Source organism: Ahaetulla prasina, chromosome 1 (genome assembly GCF_028640845.1).
Source record: "Ahaetulla prasina isolate Xishuangbanna chromosome 1, ASM2864084v1, whole genome shotgun sequence".
Classification (NCBI taxonomy): domain Eukaryota; kingdom Metazoa; phylum Chordata; class Lepidosauria; order Squamata; family Colubridae; genus Ahaetulla; species Ahaetulla prasina.
Genome location: NC_080539.1, coordinates 2,215,621 through 2,233,818, shown reverse-complemented (window position 1 = coordinate 2,233,818; position 18,198 = coordinate 2,215,621). Strand labels below are relative to the sequence as shown.

Below are 18,198 nucleotides of genomic sequence, written 5' to 3'. Positions count from 1 at the left end.
CCTGCCCCACCCCTGGAGGGCCTGGCGCACCCTTGATCTTGGAGAATGCTTGGAGGCTGGCAAGGATCAAGGTCAATCCAGTTTCTCTGTGTGTTGGGGGGCCGTGGGGAGGAAAGCGGGGTGACTCAGACTGCAAGAATCTGGAGTGGGTGGGAGACGGCAGAACCGACAGCAGCCGCCCAGAGAGGGAGGGGAACGGATTTGGATTCTGTCTATAAAGCAGAGTTTCTCAAACTTGGCATATTTACCAGGGCTGGACTTCCACTCCCAGAATCCCCCAGCCAGCCTGCTTTAAGAGGGGAGGACTTCCACTCCCAGAATTCCCCAGCCAGCCTGCTTGAAGAGGGGAAGACTTCCACTCCCAGAATCCCCCAGCCAGCCTGCTTTAAGAGGGGAGGACTTCCACTCCCAGAATCCCCCAGCCAGCCTGCTTTAAGAGGGGAGGACTTCCACTCCCAGAATCCCCCAGCCAGCCTGCTTTAAGAGGGGTGGACTTCCACTCCCAGAATTCCCCAGCCAGCTTGCTTTAAGAGGGGAGGACTTCCACTCCCAGAATCCCCCAGCCAGCTTGCTTTAAGAGGGGAGGACTTCCACTCCCAGAATCCCCCAGCCAGCCTGTTTTAAGAGGGGTGGACTTCCACTCCCAGAATTCCCCAGCCAGCCTGTTTTAAGAGGGGAGGACTTCCACTCCCAGAATTCCCTAGATGTTGGCTGGGGAATCCTGGGAGTTGAAGTCCACCCTCTTAAAGTTGCCAAGTTTGAAAACACTGTTGTTTCCTGCCTCTTAGGAGGGGCCGCTGCAATCTTCATAAATACGTTCGTTGCCTAACTTATGACCATGTTACCGTAGGGATGCTAGAACAGTCATAAGTTCGAGGAACGATCCAAAGTCCTTTTTTTCAAGCCGTCACTAAACGAGTGGTGTTCAATGGAGGACTCCGTCGAACATCCTTTCCTCGGTCAGCTGGAGCCTCATTCTGGTTTCCCTTACTGGTAGAGCAAGCCGGAAGCTCTCGAGGAACATGCTAAGGTAGACTGCTTCCGAACATGGAGGCTCATATTGGGGATCATGACAAACAGCTGAGTCTCATTCTGTTAACTAATTGTGCATGCCTGGCATGAGGGGAGTGGGTGGGGTGGGTGGGTGGGAGTGGGAGTCACCCGTGTATTCCTGGGTTCTGTGGTCTTAGAATTGTGGCGTCGAAAGGGTCCACGAAGACCATCTAGTCCAGCCTTCCCTCTCCACAGTTCTGCTGTCAGAACGGTTTTTCCTTATACAGGCAGTCCTCGACTTGCGACCACAAGTGGGGCCCCGTCGCAGAGCGAGACGGTTGTTAAGCGAGTTTTGCCCTGTTTTACGACCTTCCTTGCCACCGTTGTTAAGCAAATCACTGCAGTTGTTAAGTTCGGCTTCCTCCTTGACTTCGCCGGTCGGAAAGTCACAAATGGGGATCACGGGACCCGGCGACCGTCATAAAGTGCGAGTCAATTGCCAAGTGTCGGAATTTTGATGACGCAGCGGTCGTAAGTCTGAACACTGACCCTAAAGTCGCTTTTCCCAGCCCGGTTGTAACTTCGAACGGTCACTAAACGAACGGTTGTAAGCCGAGGACACCCTGTAATCGTATTTTTTTGGTGGGGGGGGGCAACCCTCTGCTCCATTATATGCTGGCACCCGCAGGTTTCATTCCAGCCGCAGCGATTGTGTCTTTGTCTTGAGTGCACAGCTTTGTTGGTCTAAAACACAGCAGCATTTTGTGTTCTGTTTGGGGAACAAAGAGACCCAGTTCTTGTGGGGCGGAGAAGGGGGCAACGTGGGGTGGGGAGAGAGAAAGAGCCTTTCTGGGCCTCTCAATGAAGAGGCGGATGACATCATCCCATCCTGGCCTGGGGGAGCGGAGGGAGAGGGGAGGGGGCGCTTCCGTGGGTGTAGAAATGACCCAGTCCTTACAGTGTTCAAATCTGGGATTTAACCCTTGCCCTGCCCAGGGGCAGGTTTGTGGGGGGGTTGTCGCTTATGCTCCCCACCCACCCCCTCCCCCATTGCCCCCCCCCAGACCCCATTTTTCAAGCATGCTCAGAGATCCTCTTTGAGTGGGGCTTTATGGGGCTGGGTTCGAGGATGGCCCGCCCTGCAGGCTCGGCGATCTGTGTTGGGGTGCAAAGCCCTCTATTTTTCAGCGACCCCCCCCTCCCCTCTCAACTTTCCAGGCGTGTGATTCCAGATGCCACCACCTGGCCGAAGGATTTGAATTCTGCACCGTCAGTCAGCCTTGGTGAAGCTGCAATGAGACCCACCCACCCCCCGCCGCCTCTCTTGATGCCAGCCACACATTGGCCCACCAAATGCCCCCCCCAGTCTTCTCCCAGGTGGGTGGGAGGGGGGTTGCTCTGGGGCTGGCGGTTCTTCCCCCCCTCCCCGCCCCCGGGGACCTGGGTGTGGGTACACGCAGCCCAGAATAGCTGAGCGTGAGGGAGGCATTTTGACGGAGGCAGAGGGAGGTGTGAAAAACTCCTTGTGTGTTGTCACGTATTCGGAAAAACGATCAATTAGGACAGGATAAATGTTGGCACCTCGGCATTCTTTGCTCATCTCCCTGGCAAGGTTGGCAACGATGCCCTCACTCTCTACCTCAGGGGTCTCCAGCCTTGGTCCCTTTAAGACTTGTGGACTTCAACTCCCAGAGACCCTCAGCCAGCTGGCTGAGGGTCTCTGGGAGTTGAAGTCCACAAGTCTTAAAGGGACCAAGGCTGGAGACCCCTGGTCTACCTGGCTTCTCCGGAAACCCAGGGCCCTTCTTTTAAACCAAGGTGAGCTGACCTTGGTCACTTTAAGACTTGTGGACTTCAACTCCCAGAATTCCCCAGCCAGCCATGCGTGACTTGACTGAGGAATTCTGGGAGCTGAAGTCCACCGGTTTTATATCTTGCTTTGGGGTTGTTCCGAAGGCAGGATGACATCATCCAGAGGGGTTGGAATGGAGGGGAGAGAGGGCATCCCTTGGAATTCTGGGAGTTGAAGTCTACAGTCTTAAAAGGGACAAGGTTGGATACCCGTGTTTTAAATTTGGTGGGGGGGGGAGTTCTTCCTTTCTCGGGGCACCCTGGGGCACGGAGGGGAGTGGGCATTGCTTGGTGGCCTGTTGGAGGAGATGGGATAGGATAGGATAGGATATAGGATATAGGATATAATATAGGATATAGGATATAATATAGGATATAGGATATAGGATAGGATAGGATATAGGATATAATATAGGATATAGGGTAGGATATAGGATATAGGATATAGGATAGGATAGGATATAGGATATAATATAGGATATAGGATATAATATAGGATATAGGATATAGGATATAATATAGGATATAGGATATAGGATAGGATAGGATAGGATATAGGATATAATATAGGATATAGGATAGGATAGGATAGGATAGGATAGGATTAGATGGGTGGGTGAGTGGATGGATGAATGATAGTCAGACAGATAGACAAACACAGATAGGGAATAGAAGAGAAGAGAAGAGAAGAGAAGAGAAGAGAAGCTGGAAGGGACCTTAGAGGTCTTCTAGTCCAGCCCCCTGCTCTGGCAGAAGGCCTATGCCACTTCAGACTCATTTAGCTGCATCTTGGATGTTTTTAAGAAGGGATTGGACAACCACTTGTCTGGAATGGCATCGGGTCTCCTGCTTGAGCTGGTGGTTGGACTAGAAGACCTCCAAGGTCCCTTCCAACTCTGTTATTCTGGGTGCTGCAGGGTCCAGGGGGCCCGCAGGGCTTGGCTGACCCGTTGCACTTACAAGAGCTTTGTGCCCTATAAAACAGAGGTCCCCAAAGATTTTCCAATTCCCAGAATTCCCCTGCCAGCCACGTTCTTCATTTTTGGGCTCTTACATGTGGCAAACCTTGCAAGAGCTGGCATTGCCTGGCACTTGGAGGTGCGTGGGGGCCACCTTTCTGGCCAGGCCTGCAGTTGTTCTCCTGGGGTCCGGGGCGACGTCCAGGTAGTCCTCGCCTTAAGACCACAATAGAGCCCAAAATTTCCATTGCTAAGAAAGACAGTTGTTAAGTGAGTTTTCCACCATTTTATGGCTTTTCCTGCCCCTGTTGTTAAGTGAATCAGTGCAGTTGTTAAGTTAGGAACACGGTCATTAAGTGAATGTGTGGCTTCCCCATTGACTTTGCTTCTCAGAGGGTCGTAAAAGCAGATCACGTGACTTCGGGACACTGCGACCGTCATAAATACAATGTCTGAATTTTGATCATGTGAAAAACGATCCTCAGGCACCTTTTTCAGAGCCGTCGTAACTTCGAACGGTGACTAAGCGGATGGTTATAAGTGGAGGACTAGCTGTGTTCTATATTCTATTCCTCTCCAGCCTGGAAGGAAGATTCCGAGTCTTTCAAAGGGCAGGTCCTCCTTTTGTGACAGGTGACGGATTTTGGTCGGGGACGGGAGGGAGGGAAGGAGGGAGGGAGGGGGGTTGATGCCTCTGTTCTCTTTTGGCTGCCATCACATGGGGAGGGCTTCCTTAGCGACCGGCAGAACCCCCTGGCGGTTGCTAGGGAGACCTTTAGGGGTTTCCTTAGCAACAGGGGAGAGATGGAGATGGAAATGTATCTCTTTCTCCCCATATCTCTCTTTCTCTCCCTCTCTCTCCCTCTCTCCATCTGTGTCTCCCTCTCTCCATCTCTCTCTCTCCCCTCTCTCTATTCTCTCCCTCTCTTTCTCTCCCTCTCTCTCTCTCTCTCTCCATCAGTCTCTCTCCCTTTCTCTCCCTCTCTTTCTCTCCCTCTCTCCCTCTATCTCTCTCCCTCTCTATCTCTCTCTCTCCGTCTCCCCTCTCTCCCTCTCTCCCTCTCTCTCTCTCTCTCTCTCCCCATCTTTCTTTCTCTCTCTCTTCCTCTCTCCCTCTCCATCTCATCTCTCTCCATCTCTCTCTCTCTCTCCTCTCTCTATTCTCTCCCCTCTCCCTCTTTTTCTCTCCATCTCTCTCTCTCCCTTTCTCTATCTCTCTCCTCTCTCTCTCTTTCTCTCCCTCCTCTCCTTTCCTCCATTTCTTTCTCTCCATCTCTCTCTCTCTCCATCTCTCTCTCTTTCTCTATCTCTCTCCGTCTCCTCTTCCCCTCCTCTCTTTCTCTCTCTCTCTCTCTCTCTCTCTCTCTCCATTTCTTTCCCTCCATCTCTCTCTCCGTCTCTCTCCTCTCTGTCCCATCTCTCTCATCAGTCTCTCTCCTTTCTCTATCTCTCTCCGTCTCCTCTTCCCTCTCCCTCCCTTTCTCTCCCTCTTTTTCTCTCTCTCTCTTCCCCCCTCCATTTCTTTCTCTCCATTTCTCTCTGCCTTTCTCTCTGCCTTTCTCCCTCTCCCTCTCCCCATCTTCCATCTCTCTCTCTCTCTTTTTCTCTGCACCTCTCTCTCCCCCCTCTCTATCTCTTTCTCTCCCTTTCCTTCTCTCCTTCTCTCCCTCTCCCTCTTCCCCTCCATTTCTTTCTCTGTCTCTCTCTCTTTTGCTCTTTCCCCCTTCATCTTTCTCTCCCTCTATATTCTCTCTCTGCCACACTCCCTCTCTCTCTCTGTCCCTTTCTCTATCTCTCTCCTCTCTCTCTCTTCTCTCCCGCTCCTCTCCTTTCCTCCATTTCTTTCTCTCCATCTCTCCGTCTCTCTCCATCGGCCTCTCTCTCTTTCTCTATCTCTCCATCTCCCTCTTCCCCTCCTCTCTCTCTCCTCTCTCTCTCTCTCTCTCTCTCTCTCCATTTCTTTCCCTCCATCTCTCCGTCTCTCTCCTCTCTCCCCATCTCTCTCATCAGTCTCTCTCCTTCTCTATCTCTCTCGTCTCCCTCTTCCCTCTCCCTCTCTTCTCTCCCTCTTTTCTCTCTCTCTCTCTTCCCCTCCATTTCTTTCTCTCCATTTCTCTCTCTGCCTTTCTCCTCTCCCTCTCTCCCCATCTTCCATCTCTCTTTCTCTCCTCTCCTCTCTCCCTCTCTATCTCTTTCTCTCCTTTCCTTCTCTCCTTCTCTCCTCTCTCTCTTCCTCCATTTCTTTCTCTGTCTCTCTCTTTTGCTCTTTCCCCTTCATCTTTCTCTCCTCTCTATTCTCTCCCTCTCCTCTTTTTCTCTCCATTGCTCTCTGTCCCTTTCTCTATCTCTCTCCTCTCTCTCTCTTCTCTCCCTCCTCTCCTTTCCTCCATTTCTTTCTCTCCATCTCTCTCGTCTCTCTCCATCGGCCTCTCTCTCTTTCTCTATCTCTCTCCATCTCCCTCTTCCCCTCCTCTCTCTCTCTCTCTCTCTCTCTCTCTCTCTCCATTTCTTTCCCTCCATCTCTCTCCTCTCTCTCCCTCTCTCTCCCCATCTCTCTCCATCAGTCTCTCTCCTTCTCTATCTCTCTCCGTCTCCTCTTCCCTCTCCCTCCTTTCTCTCCCTCTTTTCTCTCTCTCTCTCCCCCCTCCATTTCTTTCTCCATTTCTCTCTGCCTTTCTCTCTGCCTTTCTCCTCTCCCTCTCCCCATCTTCCATCTCTCTCTTTTCTCTCTCTCTCTATCTCTCTCTCTCTCTCTGTCTCTCTCTTTTCTCTCCTTTCCTTCTCTCCTTCTCTCCTCTCCTCTTCCTCCATTTCTTTCTCTGTCTCTCTCTTTTGCTCTTTCCCCTTCATCTTTCTCTCCTCTCTATTCTCTCCCTCTCTCTCTTTTCTCTCCATCTGTCTCTCTCTCTCCTTTCTCTATCTCTCTCCTCTCTCTCTCTATCTCTCTCCGTCTCTCTCCTTTCCCTCCATTTCTTTCTCTCCATCTCTCTCCGTCTCTCTCCATCGGCCTCTCTCTCTTTTCTCTATCTCTCTCCATCTCCCTCTTCCCCTCCTCTCTCTCTCTCTCTCTCTCTCTCTCTCTCTCCATTTCTTTCCCTCCATCTCTTTCCGTCTCTCTCTCCCCTCTCTCTCCCCATCTCTCTCCATCGGTCTCTCTCCTTCTCTATCTCTCTCCGTCTCCTCTTCCCTCTCCCTCCTTTCTCTCCCTCTTTTCTCTCTCTCTCTCCCCCCTCCATTTCTTTCTCCATTTCTCTCTGCCTTTCTCTCTGCCTTTCTCCTCTCCCTCTCCCCATCTTCCATCTCTCTTTTCTCTGCACCTCTCTCTCCCCCCTCTCTATCTCTTTCTCTCCCTTTCCTTCTCTCCTTCTCTCCCTCTCCCTCTTCCCCTCCATTTCTTTCTCTGTCTCTCTCTCTTTTGCTCTTTCCCCCTTCATCTTTCTCTCCCTCTATATTCTCTCTCTGCCACACTCCCTCTCTCTCTCTGTCTCTCTCCATCTGTCTCTCTGTTTCTCTCCATTTTCACTCTTAACGTCCGTTGCCGCATCCCCGTGGTCATGTGATCAAAATCCAGACTTTTCGAGACTGACTCCTATTTATGACGGTCGCTGTGTCACGTGATCCCCCGATTCACCTGACAACCGTCTTCCTCATTTAACCACTGCAGTGGTTCACTTAACAACTGTGCCAAGAAAAGTCGTAAAACGGGGCAAAGCTCACAAACAAAAATCTCACTTAGCGGCATAAATTTTGGGCTCAGATGTGGGTCATAGATTGAGGCCTACCTTAGGTCCTCTGAAGACTAAGGGCTACCCACACTTTGGGGTTCAGTGGGTCCTGGTTTAGAAGAGCTTCCGAGCATGTGCAGAGTGCGTTCCCTCGTTTCCGTTTCAGGCCGCTAGGACTGTGAGGGGAGGGCAGGATCCGAACTCTTCTTCCAAAAAGGAAAAGAGGAGAAATAGAGGCTTCCCTGCCCCTCCCTCCCTTGGCTGCTGATGGACATCATGTTGTGACTGCAAAAGGACGCAACACCTTTGTGTGAAAAGCACACTGGCCCCTTAGATCACCCTTCGATAAGAAAGAACGGCAGAGAAAATGGGGTTTTTTAAGCGCACGGCCTCCGCCAGACCCTTGGCCCCATACCCCAAAAGCCTGGCCCACACATACACCCCCACACACCCCTCTTTCCCCAAACCACGTCTTTTCAAACGACTAGACTGCCTTGTTTCTCTGGGTCATAGAATGTAGGTGGGGTAGCTGCCTAATTCTGTATTTACTTATTTAATTGGTCATATTTTTATGTAGTGTATGTTGGAGGCGGTGATCCTTTGAGAGCCGTGTGCAACGAAATTTCATTTTAATGTATGTTGATTAGAGTGCATTCAAAGTGACAATAAAGTTATTCTAGAGGGTAGAAGCAAGGAAGGAAGGAGGGAAGGAAGGAAGGAAAGAGGGGGGAAGGAAGGAAAAAAGTAAGGAAGCAAGGAAGCAAGGGGAAGGAAGGAAGAACAATGAAGGAGGGAAGGACAGAGAGTGGGAGGAAGGAAGGAAGGAAGGAAGGAAAGAGGAGGAAGGAAGGAGGGAGGGAGGAAGGAAGGAAAGAAGGATGGAAGGGAGGGAGGGAGGTGGGAAGGAAGGAAAAAAGGAGGAAGAAAGGAAGCAATGGGAAGGAAGAAGAATGAAGGAGGGAAGGAAGGAAGGAAGAAGAAGGAAGGGAGCGAGAGGGAAAGGAAGGGAGGGAGGAAGAAGGAAGGAAGGGAAAGGAAGGAGAACGATGGAGGAAAGGGAGGGAGGAAGGAAGAAGAAGGGAGGGGGAAGGAAGGAAAAAGGGAGGGAGGGAGAGAGGAAGGAAGGAAAGAGGGAGGAAAGCAGGAAGGAAAAAGGGAAGGAGGGAGGCAAGAAAAGGGGCGATGAAGGAAGGAAGGGGAAGGAAGGAGAAGGAAGGAAAGAGGGAGGAAGGAAGGACAGGAAGGAAGGAAAGAGGGAGGGGGAAGGAAGGAAAGAAAGGGAGGAAGGAAGGAAGGAAGGAAGGAAAGAAAGAAAGAAAGAGGAGGAAGTAAGGAAGCAAGGTGAAGGAAGGAAAGAAGGAGAAGGAAAGGAGGAAGGAAGGAAAGAGGGAAGGAGGGAGGGAGGAAGGAAGGAAGGAAGGGAGGGAGGGCACATATGAGAAGGTGGAGAATGCATTTCTCGCCTCCTGTATTTTGTGTACGCCAATTAGTGTACATTCAAAGTGACAGTAAAGTTATTCGAAGTCTTCCGTGCGCTGTGATGATGGAACATGGTTTCTGGAGTCCCTCTCAACGCACCTGCTGAAGGGGTGGGAGTCCCAGGCTGCCCCCTTTTTCCTCACCTGCTTCACAACTCTCCTCCCACCTTTCCCTCCCTCTCTCTCTCTCTCTCTCTCTCCAGACCCCGGCTGGGCGTCCATCAACCGAGGTGTGCTGGTGTGCGATGAGTGTTGCAGCATCCATCGTAGTTTGGGCCGCCATATTTCCATTGTGAAGCACCTGAGACACAGCCCCTGGTCGGCCACCTTGCTACAGGTGAGTGGGGGGAGGGATCTCTGTTCTGGGCGTGGGACATGTGGATCCCCCCCTTCTTCCCTTCGCCAATTTTATTGGGTATGGAGTTTTATATGGTTGGGCGGTACGGTAGCCTAGAAGTGGAGCCCCCGCCTCACAATCGGGAGGCTGTGAGTTCGATCCTAGGTAGAGGCTGAAATTTCTCTGGGAGTTGAAGTCCACCCATCTTAACGTTGCCGAGGTTGAAAAACTCTGATGTAAATATCAATGGAATAAGTTGGTTTTTATTAGGGGTTGGAGGGATGCGGGCACTGCATGGACCTCCAGGGAGAAGGAGGACCCTCACACGTGGGCTGATATCTTTTGTGTTTTACTTTATTTTATTTTATTTTATTTTGCTTTCCTTTCCTTTCCTTTCCTTTCCTTTCCTTTCCTTTCTTATTTTGGTTTTCTTTTTCTTTTTTTCTTTTCTTTTATTATTTGTTTTGTTTTAGTTTCCTTTCCTTTCCTTTTATTATTTCCTTTTCTTATTTTGGTTTTCTTTTCTTTTTCTTTTCTTTTATTATTTGTTTTGTTTTAGTTTCCTTTTAATTTAATTTAATTTTATTATTTAAAATTTGAAATTTTGAATAATAAATAAATATTTTCTTTTATTATTCTGGTTTTCTTTTCTTTTTCTTTTCTTATTTTATTTTTGCTTGGCTTGGCTTGGCTTTATTTCTGTTTGTATTTATTAAATTTACACGCTGCCTTCTTGCTATCGAGCTACTCTGGGCTGCTTACCAGCATGATCAAATCAACCGTATTAAACATCAGAACCATACATTTCCTTCCTTACCGGCCCTCTACTCTCAAAACAACAGGGCCGCAGACAGCATAACCCTTAAAGACCCCTCCCACTTATTAATAAATAGTGAAAGCAGAGCAATGACCCCTTCAAAAACAGCCCTCCTTCCCCTCCCAAAAAACAAACAAACTGACATTCCTAGTTTAAGGAGAGAGGGGGGGGGAGACTATCGGAAGGGAATCTCAGATTGGCATCTGGGTGCCAAGGAAGAGAGCCAGCTGGATGAACATAAGGGATGAGCAGCCATGCTCTGTTTCCAGGGAAAACCTTCCTGGCGGGGGGGGGGATTGGGGGGGTGTCCCTCAATATGTGCTCATCATGCTCTTCCCCCCACCCCCTTTATCTCAAATCCTCCCCCACCCCCCAATTTGCCTTCTCTTCCAGATGGTTCACACCCTCGCCAGCAATGGTGCCAACTCCATCTGGGAGCACTCCCTCCTTGATCCGGCACAAGTGCAGAGCGGACGCCGTAAAGCGAATCCTCAGGACAAAGTCCAGTGAGTTTTTTTGGGGGGTGGGGGGAGTTGTGTCAGGGAGGAATGCCTTGATATCTGGCTTTGCGCTTGTCCCAAACGTTTCTGGAGTCAGGAGAGGGGAATTCCGTGCCAATTGCAAAATTCATATATTTTTTATTATCTTGCCATATATATACACACACACACACACACATACAACCCTCCCCAGATGTCATTTATTTATTAAATTGATTTCCCCCCATCTCGTTTCCAAGCGAGGTTTTTCCCCTCCCCTTCCCCCTCCTCCGCAGGTAGTCCTTGACGGACGATCACAATTGGCTGGGGGATTCTGGGAGTCGAAGTCCGCCAGGCTTAAATTTGCCAAGATTGGAGACCCCTGGGCTAAAGCTATCCACACGGGGGTCCAAAGACGACTGTGCCAACCAAAGACCCAACCCCCCCCCCACATTAAAGGGGGAAGGAAACAATGGTAGCCCCCCCCCCCGGATAGACCTCGTGGCCTGACCTTGGGGGGGGGGGCTTTTGTTCTTGCTTCTTATGCTGTCTCCATTGCAGCTTTGCCCCTCAAGCCAAGGCCACAGCTCCCCCTCCCCCTCCCAGTTAAGGACAGGGCCAGCCCTGGAGGCAGGAAGATCCCTAACTGATCCCTTCTTTCCCACTCCTCCCCCCCCCCAGTCCCACCAAGTCCGAATTCATCCGTGCCAAATACCAAATGCTGGCCTTCGTACACAAACTCCCGTGCCGGGATGATGATGGGGTCACCGCCAAGGATCTCAGCAAGGTGAGTGTGCGTGGGTTGTGGGTGTTTGTGGGTGTGTATGGTGTGCTGGGGTGTGTGCGCACGCACCTGCCCTCCTTTGGTGGTCTTCTGGAAGCCTTCTTTTCTAAAAGCATTTAAGTTTGTTTAAAGACGATAGATGGATAGATAGATAGATAGATAGATAGGTAGGTAGGTAGGTAGGTAGGTAGGTAGGTAGAGCGAGAGAGAGAGAGAGAGAGAGAGAGAAGATAGATAGATAGATAGATAGATAGATAGATAGATAGATAGATAGATAGATAGATATACATAGATTTAGAATGATTGATTGATAGATAGATATATAGAGATGGGTGGATGGATGGATGGATGGATGGATGGATAGATAGATAGATAGATAGATAGATAGATAGATAGATAGATAGATACAGATAGACAGATAGCAATAGCTATATAAATCAGATAGATATTAATATATAAATAGATGATTCATGATAGATCAGTGAAAAATGATAGATAGATGATAGAAGGATCAATAATAGATCAGTGATGACAGACAGACCAACCAACCAGCCCATATTAGGATATTTAGATCAGTCTTCCTCAACCTTGAGAACTTTTAAGACCTGCAGACTTCAACTCCCAGAGTTCCCCAGCCAGTGATGGGGGAATTCTGGGACTTGAAGTCCCTTCTCAGCCCTCTAATCTCCTTCTTCCTCGGCAGCAACTGCACTCGAGCGTCCGAACGGGCAACCTGGAAACCTGTTTGCGTCTTCTCTCCTTGGGGGCCCAAGCCAACTTCTTCCACCCGGTAAGTCCGGGTTGGCTAATCTCTTATCTCGTTCCAGAGCTTCTGGGCATGTGCAGAATTCCCATTGGCTTCTTCTTTTTTTTTTTTTAGGAGAAAGGGACCACGCCTTTGCACGTGGCTGCCAAAGCCGGCCAGGTGCTGCAGGCTGAGCTGCTGGTGGTATATGGAGCTGATCCAGGCGCTCCCGACGTGAACGGTCGGACACCCATCGACTACGCCAGGTGGGGGCCGTGGAAGGGGGTGGGCAGGATCATGTGGGGGGCAGGATCGCCCGCAGAAAAAGAAAATTCTCCAGGTTTTTGGGACAGGGGTCTGCAAACTTGGCTCTTTTAAGACTTGTGGACTTCAACTCCCAGAGTCCCTCAGCCAGCAAAGCTGGCTGAGGAACTCTGGGAGTTGAAGTCCACAAGTCTTAAAAGAGCCAAGTTTGCAGACCCCTGTCCTAGGAGTTCTAGAAGCTTGTACAGGTAGTCCTCAACTCACGACCACAATTGAGCCCTGTTGCTAAGCGAGACATTTGCTTTGTCCCATTTTGCGACCATTCGTGCCACAGTTGTTAAGTTGAATCGCCACAGTTGCGAGTCACACGGTTGTTAAGTGATACTGGCTTCTGGCCCGTGGACTTGGCTTGTTGGAAGGTCACAAAAGGGGATCACGTGACCTTGGGACACTGCGGCCCGTCATAAATATGAGTCCGTTGCCAAACATCTGAAATTTTAATCAGATGAGCAGTGCAGAAAAACGGACTTTTCAATGCGATTGTAACTTTGAACGGTCACTAAACGAACTGTTGTAAGTTGAGGACTAGCTATATTTAGGAAGATCCAGATTTGCACCTTTCGGCCTGATCCAATCCATCACGAGTGGAAAGGGGCATTAGAGGTCACCCAGTCTAACCCTGAGAAATGAAGGAATGCACTTATAAATTAATCCTTGACTTAAAAACAGCAATTGGGCCTGGACTTCAGTCACAAGTCATTGTGGCCGTAAATTGAAACTGGACCCAATTCAGTGATAATGTTTGTGTGGGTCATTAAGTGAATCGCAATCGTTATTAAGGGAATTGCATGATGGTGAAGGAATAAAATAAAATAAATAATAAAATAATAAAATACAATACAATAAAATATAATATAAAATAAAATAAAATAAAATAATAAATTAAAATAAATTAAAATAAAATAAAATAATAAAATCAAATCAAATCAAATCAAATCAGCAGAGGGCAGGACAAGAAACAATGGATGGAAACCAATCAAGGAGAGAGACAGCCTCAAATAAGGAGAAACTTCCTATCAGTGAGGACAATTAACCAGTGGAACAGCTGGCCACTAGATGTTGTAGGCACTCCACAACATTCCCATCACTGGAAGTTTTTAAGAAGAGACTGGACAGCTATTTGTCTCAGGTGGTATAGAGCAGGGGGCTGGACTAGAAGACCTCCAAGGTCCCTTCCAGCTCTATTCAATTCTAACAATCTAAACTACTGGGGATATCGCCAGTGCTCTGCACCACAAAACACCGGGGCCCATTTTGGCCCAGGAAGAGTGGCCCAGGTGTGCATGCAATTCTAGATCAGTCTCCTGCCCCCCAATCTTCCCCGTGATGCAACTCTTTGGGGCTGAGTTGAGCCCCGGTGCCTGTCTTACCTGGTCTTTCCTCTCTGCAGACAGGCGTCCCAACACGAACTGGCCGAGCGACTGGTGGAGTGCCAGTATGAGCTGACCGACCGACTGGCCTTCTACCTTTGTGGGCGCAAGCCAGGTAAGGGAATGGCCCGAGGGGGTCTTGACTGGGGGATGGCACGCAGGGCAGTTTGGGGAGCAGAATAGTTGTAGTTTAGGGTTGAAATGAGAGATCCTTGGAGCTCTCTGAGCTTGGTGGGTTTCTTATAGACATTTCATGACCCAACTAGGTAACATCATCAGTGCTAGAAGGGAAGGGGGTTTGCGGAGAGGAGCGGGAGGAGGAGGAGAAAGAGAAGAAGGAGGAGGAGGAGGAGCTGGGGTCCTTGGAGCTCTCTGAGTTTGGTGGGTTTCTTATAGACATTTCATGACCCAACTAGGTAACATCATCAGTGGTAGAAGCGGAGGTGGGTTGCGGAGAGGAGGGGGAGGAGAAGAAGCAGGAGGAGGAGGGGGAGGAGAAGAAGCAGGAGGAGGAGGAGGAGGAGCTGGGGTCCTTGGAGTTCTCTGAACTCAGTGGGTTTCTTATAGACGTTTCATGACCCAACTAGGTCACCTACTACCACATCATCAGTGGTAGAAGGGAGAGGGGTTTGCAGACAGGAGGAGGAGGAGGAGGAGAAAGAGAAGAAGGAGGAGGAGGAGAAAGAGAAGGAGGAGGAGGAGGAGGAGGAGAAAGAGAAGAAGAAGGAGGAGGAGGAGGAGGAGCTGGGGTCCTTGGAGTTCTCTGAGCTTGGTGGGTTTCTTATAGACGTTTCATGACCCAACTAGGCAACATCATCAATGCTAGAAGGGAGAGGGGTTTGCAGACAGGAGGAGGAGGAGGACTGTGGAGTTCTTGATGCTCTCTGAGCTTGATAGTTACCATATAAGGTATTGATTAGATCGGCAGTCTCCAACCTTAGCAACTTTAAGACTTGTGGACTTCAACTCCCAGAGTTCCTCAGCCAGCTTTGCTGGCTGAGGGACTCTGGGAGTTGAAGTCCACAAGTCTTAAAGTTGCCAAGGTTGGAGACCCCTGGATTAGATTGGTTCAGCCATGTTTTTCCCCCCTGCTTTTTCCGTGTAGATCACAAGAACGGGCATTACATCATTCCCCAGATGGCGGACAGGTAAGAACTCCCCTCCCCCCCTTTTAACACGCACCCCCTCCCTTTCTGCCCTTTAAGGGAGGAAGTGCTGCCCCTTGTGGCCATTCTCGGCTGGGCATCGCCCATCTGGGATGCTGTCCAAAAACAGACTTTTCTCTTGGCTGCCGAGAATTCCCTTTTTTTAACAACAAAAAAAGTGGTTTTTACAAAAACTCTCCTCCAACCACATCAAAAATAATCTGCCCTAAAGTGAGACTGACCTTCGTGCATTAATCGATTTTACCTTTTTTCCTGCTTTGCATTAAAAGAAGTCTTCAAGTGAGATTCAGTAAAACTTCGTACAATATTGCGGGAAAGTAAAATTATTTATTTTATTTTATTTATTTTATTAGATTTTTATACCGCCCTTCTCCCGAAGGACTCAGGGCGGTGAGCAAAATTATAGGGAAAGTAAAATTATAGCCAATGAATTGCAATTTCTAGAAGAGTTTGAAGCACTCATATATACAGGAAGTCCTTGGCTTACGACCGCAATGAGTCCCCAAATTTTTGTTGCTGTGCTATTGTTAAATGGGTTTTTCCCCTTTTTTATGATCTTTCTTGCCACTGTTGCTAAGCGAATCAGTGCAATTGTTAAGTTAATAACCTGGTTGTTAAGTGGCTCCCCCATTCATTTTGCCTGTCGGAAGGTCGCAAAAAGGGAACACGTGACTCCGGGAACGCTGCGACCGTCATAAATACGAGTCAGTCGCCTAGCGTCTGAATTTTGATCACGTTGACTAGTCGGAATGATGCAACGGTCGTAAGTGTGAAAAATGGTCATAAGTCACTTTTCCCCCTCAAGTGTCCTTGTACTTTTGAATCATCACTAAATGAAGTTGTAAGTCAAGGACAACCTGTGTATATATTTTTTGCAGAAATCACTTTTGTTTCTATGTTTTCAAAAGGATTGGATCGTTTCCAGGAGAGCAAAATCCGTGGACTTCAATTCCCAGAATTCCATGCTGCCTGAGGAATTCTGGGAGTTGAAGTCCACCCTTCTTAAAGGGACCAAGGTTGAAAAACATTGCTTTAGTGCAGGTGTCGTGTCCCACTCCTCCTCTGACGGCCGGGTCGGGGAAATCTGTCTCAAGCGTGGCCACGAAGCCTCTGCAGCTTTGCCAAAGGCCGGAATAGCTCAGGCTGTAAGAAGCCTGTTATTAGAACACAGCAGCCTGCAATTACTGCAGGTTCAAGCCCGGCCCAAGGTTGACTCAGCCTTCCATCCTTTATAAGGTAGATAAAATGAGGACCCAGATTGTTGGGGGGGCAATAAGTTGACTTTGTAAATATACAAATAGAATGAGACTATTGCCTTATACACTGTAAGCCACCCTGAGTCTTCGGAGAAGGGCGGGATATAAATGTAAATAAAAAAAAAAGTTCTGTCAGAGTTCTCAAGGCAGGCAGGAGTCCAAGATGTGACTTCAGCAATCCAAATTAGACTTTGTCTGACTCAAAGAATGCCAGAAAGCAGATCCTTTATATAGGCCATGGGGTGTGGCTCCATGACTCAGCACTTATCCAGGCCTGCCCCTCCCTTCCTTCTGCTGACGTCACCTCTCCATTCTCCGGAAGCGTGGATCCATCCACCCTCCAGCTGCCGGCAATTCCAGCTCGTGACTGGCTTCATGTTCCTCATGTTCACATGCTGTGGGGGAGGGGTTTATTTGCTCACTTTGTCCGGGCATGGTGCCAGGACTGGGGGCTGAAGGCATGCCAGGCCATTCGTCTTGCTCGGTCTGTCCGGGTATGGTGCCAGGACTGGGGGCTGGAGGCATGCCAGGCCGTTCGTCTTCATTATCCGTCTCTGGCTGAGATAACAGGAGATGAGAGGGGCCCGGCTGCGGAGAGGGGGGCGGCCGAGGCACAACAGCAGGGGTCTCCAACCTTGGTCCCTTTAAGACTTGTGGACTTCAACTCCCAGAGTTCCTCAGCCAGCTTAGCTGGCTGAGGGACTCTGGGAGCTGAAGTCTACAAGTCTTAAAGGGACCAAAGTTGGAGACCCCTGCTTTAGTGAATATGAGTTGTTGCAGCTTTTCTAGGATGTAGAATCCCCAAATTCTTTGCGATTTGGGGAGATGAAGTCCACATGTGCTCTCAGGATCCAGGTTGTCCTTGACTTACAACAATTCACTTAGTGACCACTCAAAGCTGCATCGCTGGGCAATAACCATTTTGAATTCTATGGTGTAGTGCAATATCGGGTTTTCAATTTCAGTTATGTAGAATGTAAAGGATATATGTTTGTGTTTTTATTTTTATAGTTATAATGTACATTGAATGTTGTACCTTGAGGAACGTATCTTTTCTTTTATATACGCTGAGAGCAGATGCACCAAGACAAGTTCCTTGTGTGTCCAATCACACTTGGCCAATAAAAAATTCTATTCTATTCTGAAGACGGCATTTAATTTCATTGTACTATGGGCAATGACAATAAAGTAAACTATACTATACTGAAAAAAGTGACTTACGACCATTTTTCACACTTACGACCGTTGCAGCCTCCTCGTCACGTGATTAAAAATTCAGGCCCTTGGCAACTGACTCACATTTATGACGGTCGCAGTGTCCCGGGGTCACATGATCCCTCGTTGCGACCTTCTGATGAGCAACGTCACTGTGGAAACCGGATTCAGTTAACAACCGTTGCGATTCATGCAACAACTGCAGTGTTTCACTTAGAACAAGGGTGGCAAGACAGGTCGTAAAATGGGGCAAATCTCACGTAATGTCTCATTTAGCAACATAAATTTTGGGCTCAATTGTGATCGTAAGTCGAGGATTATCTCTACTGTATTTGGGCGAAACGTCCCCAATTTCATTTTTTTTCACAAAGAGTCAAAACTCAGCAAAATCTATTTTAAAGTTTCCAGCTGTTTAAGAGGAACCAGAAATTCCCTGGAATTTTAACAATCACAGCCACCATCATCGGGGTGCCAAAAGTAGAAATTGGGTGGATTTGAATACAGGACCCAGTTCTTGTAGTAGTAATCCTCGCCTTATGAACATTTGCTTAGCGAGCATTCAGACTTATAATGGACTTCCCCTCTTTACAGTGTAATATTAATGCAGTATCAGGGGATTTTCAGTTCAATTGCATAGAATGTGACAGATGGTGTGTTTGTGTTTTATTTTTTTATGTATAATGTACACTGAAGAGGGCA

At 48.7% G+C, this 18,198-nt stretch overlaps 1 protein-coding gene across 3 annotated transcripts in view; it reads left to right on the top strand.

The window, feature by feature from the left end:
- Positions 1-18,198, top strand: part of GIT1 (GIT ArfGAP 1) — a 65,638-nt gene that overhangs the window by 24,748 nt on the left and 22,692 nt on the right. For all 3 annotated transcript variants that reach the window (XM_058163957.1, XM_058163959.1, XM_058163958.1), the window contains exons 2-8: positions 9,210-9,343; positions 10,554-10,666; positions 11,321-11,426; positions 12,127-12,213; positions 12,304-12,434; positions 13,883-13,977; positions 14,968-15,010. In XM_058163957.1, coding sequence (XP_058019940.1) covers positions 9,210-9,343; positions 10,554-10,666; positions 11,321-11,426; positions 12,127-12,213; positions 12,304-12,434; positions 13,883-13,977; positions 14,968-15,010 — 709 coding nt within the window. The remainder of the gene's footprint in view (positions 1-9,209; positions 9,344-10,553; positions 10,667-11,320; positions 11,427-12,126; positions 12,214-12,303; positions 12,435-13,882; positions 13,978-14,967; positions 15,011-18,198) is intronic.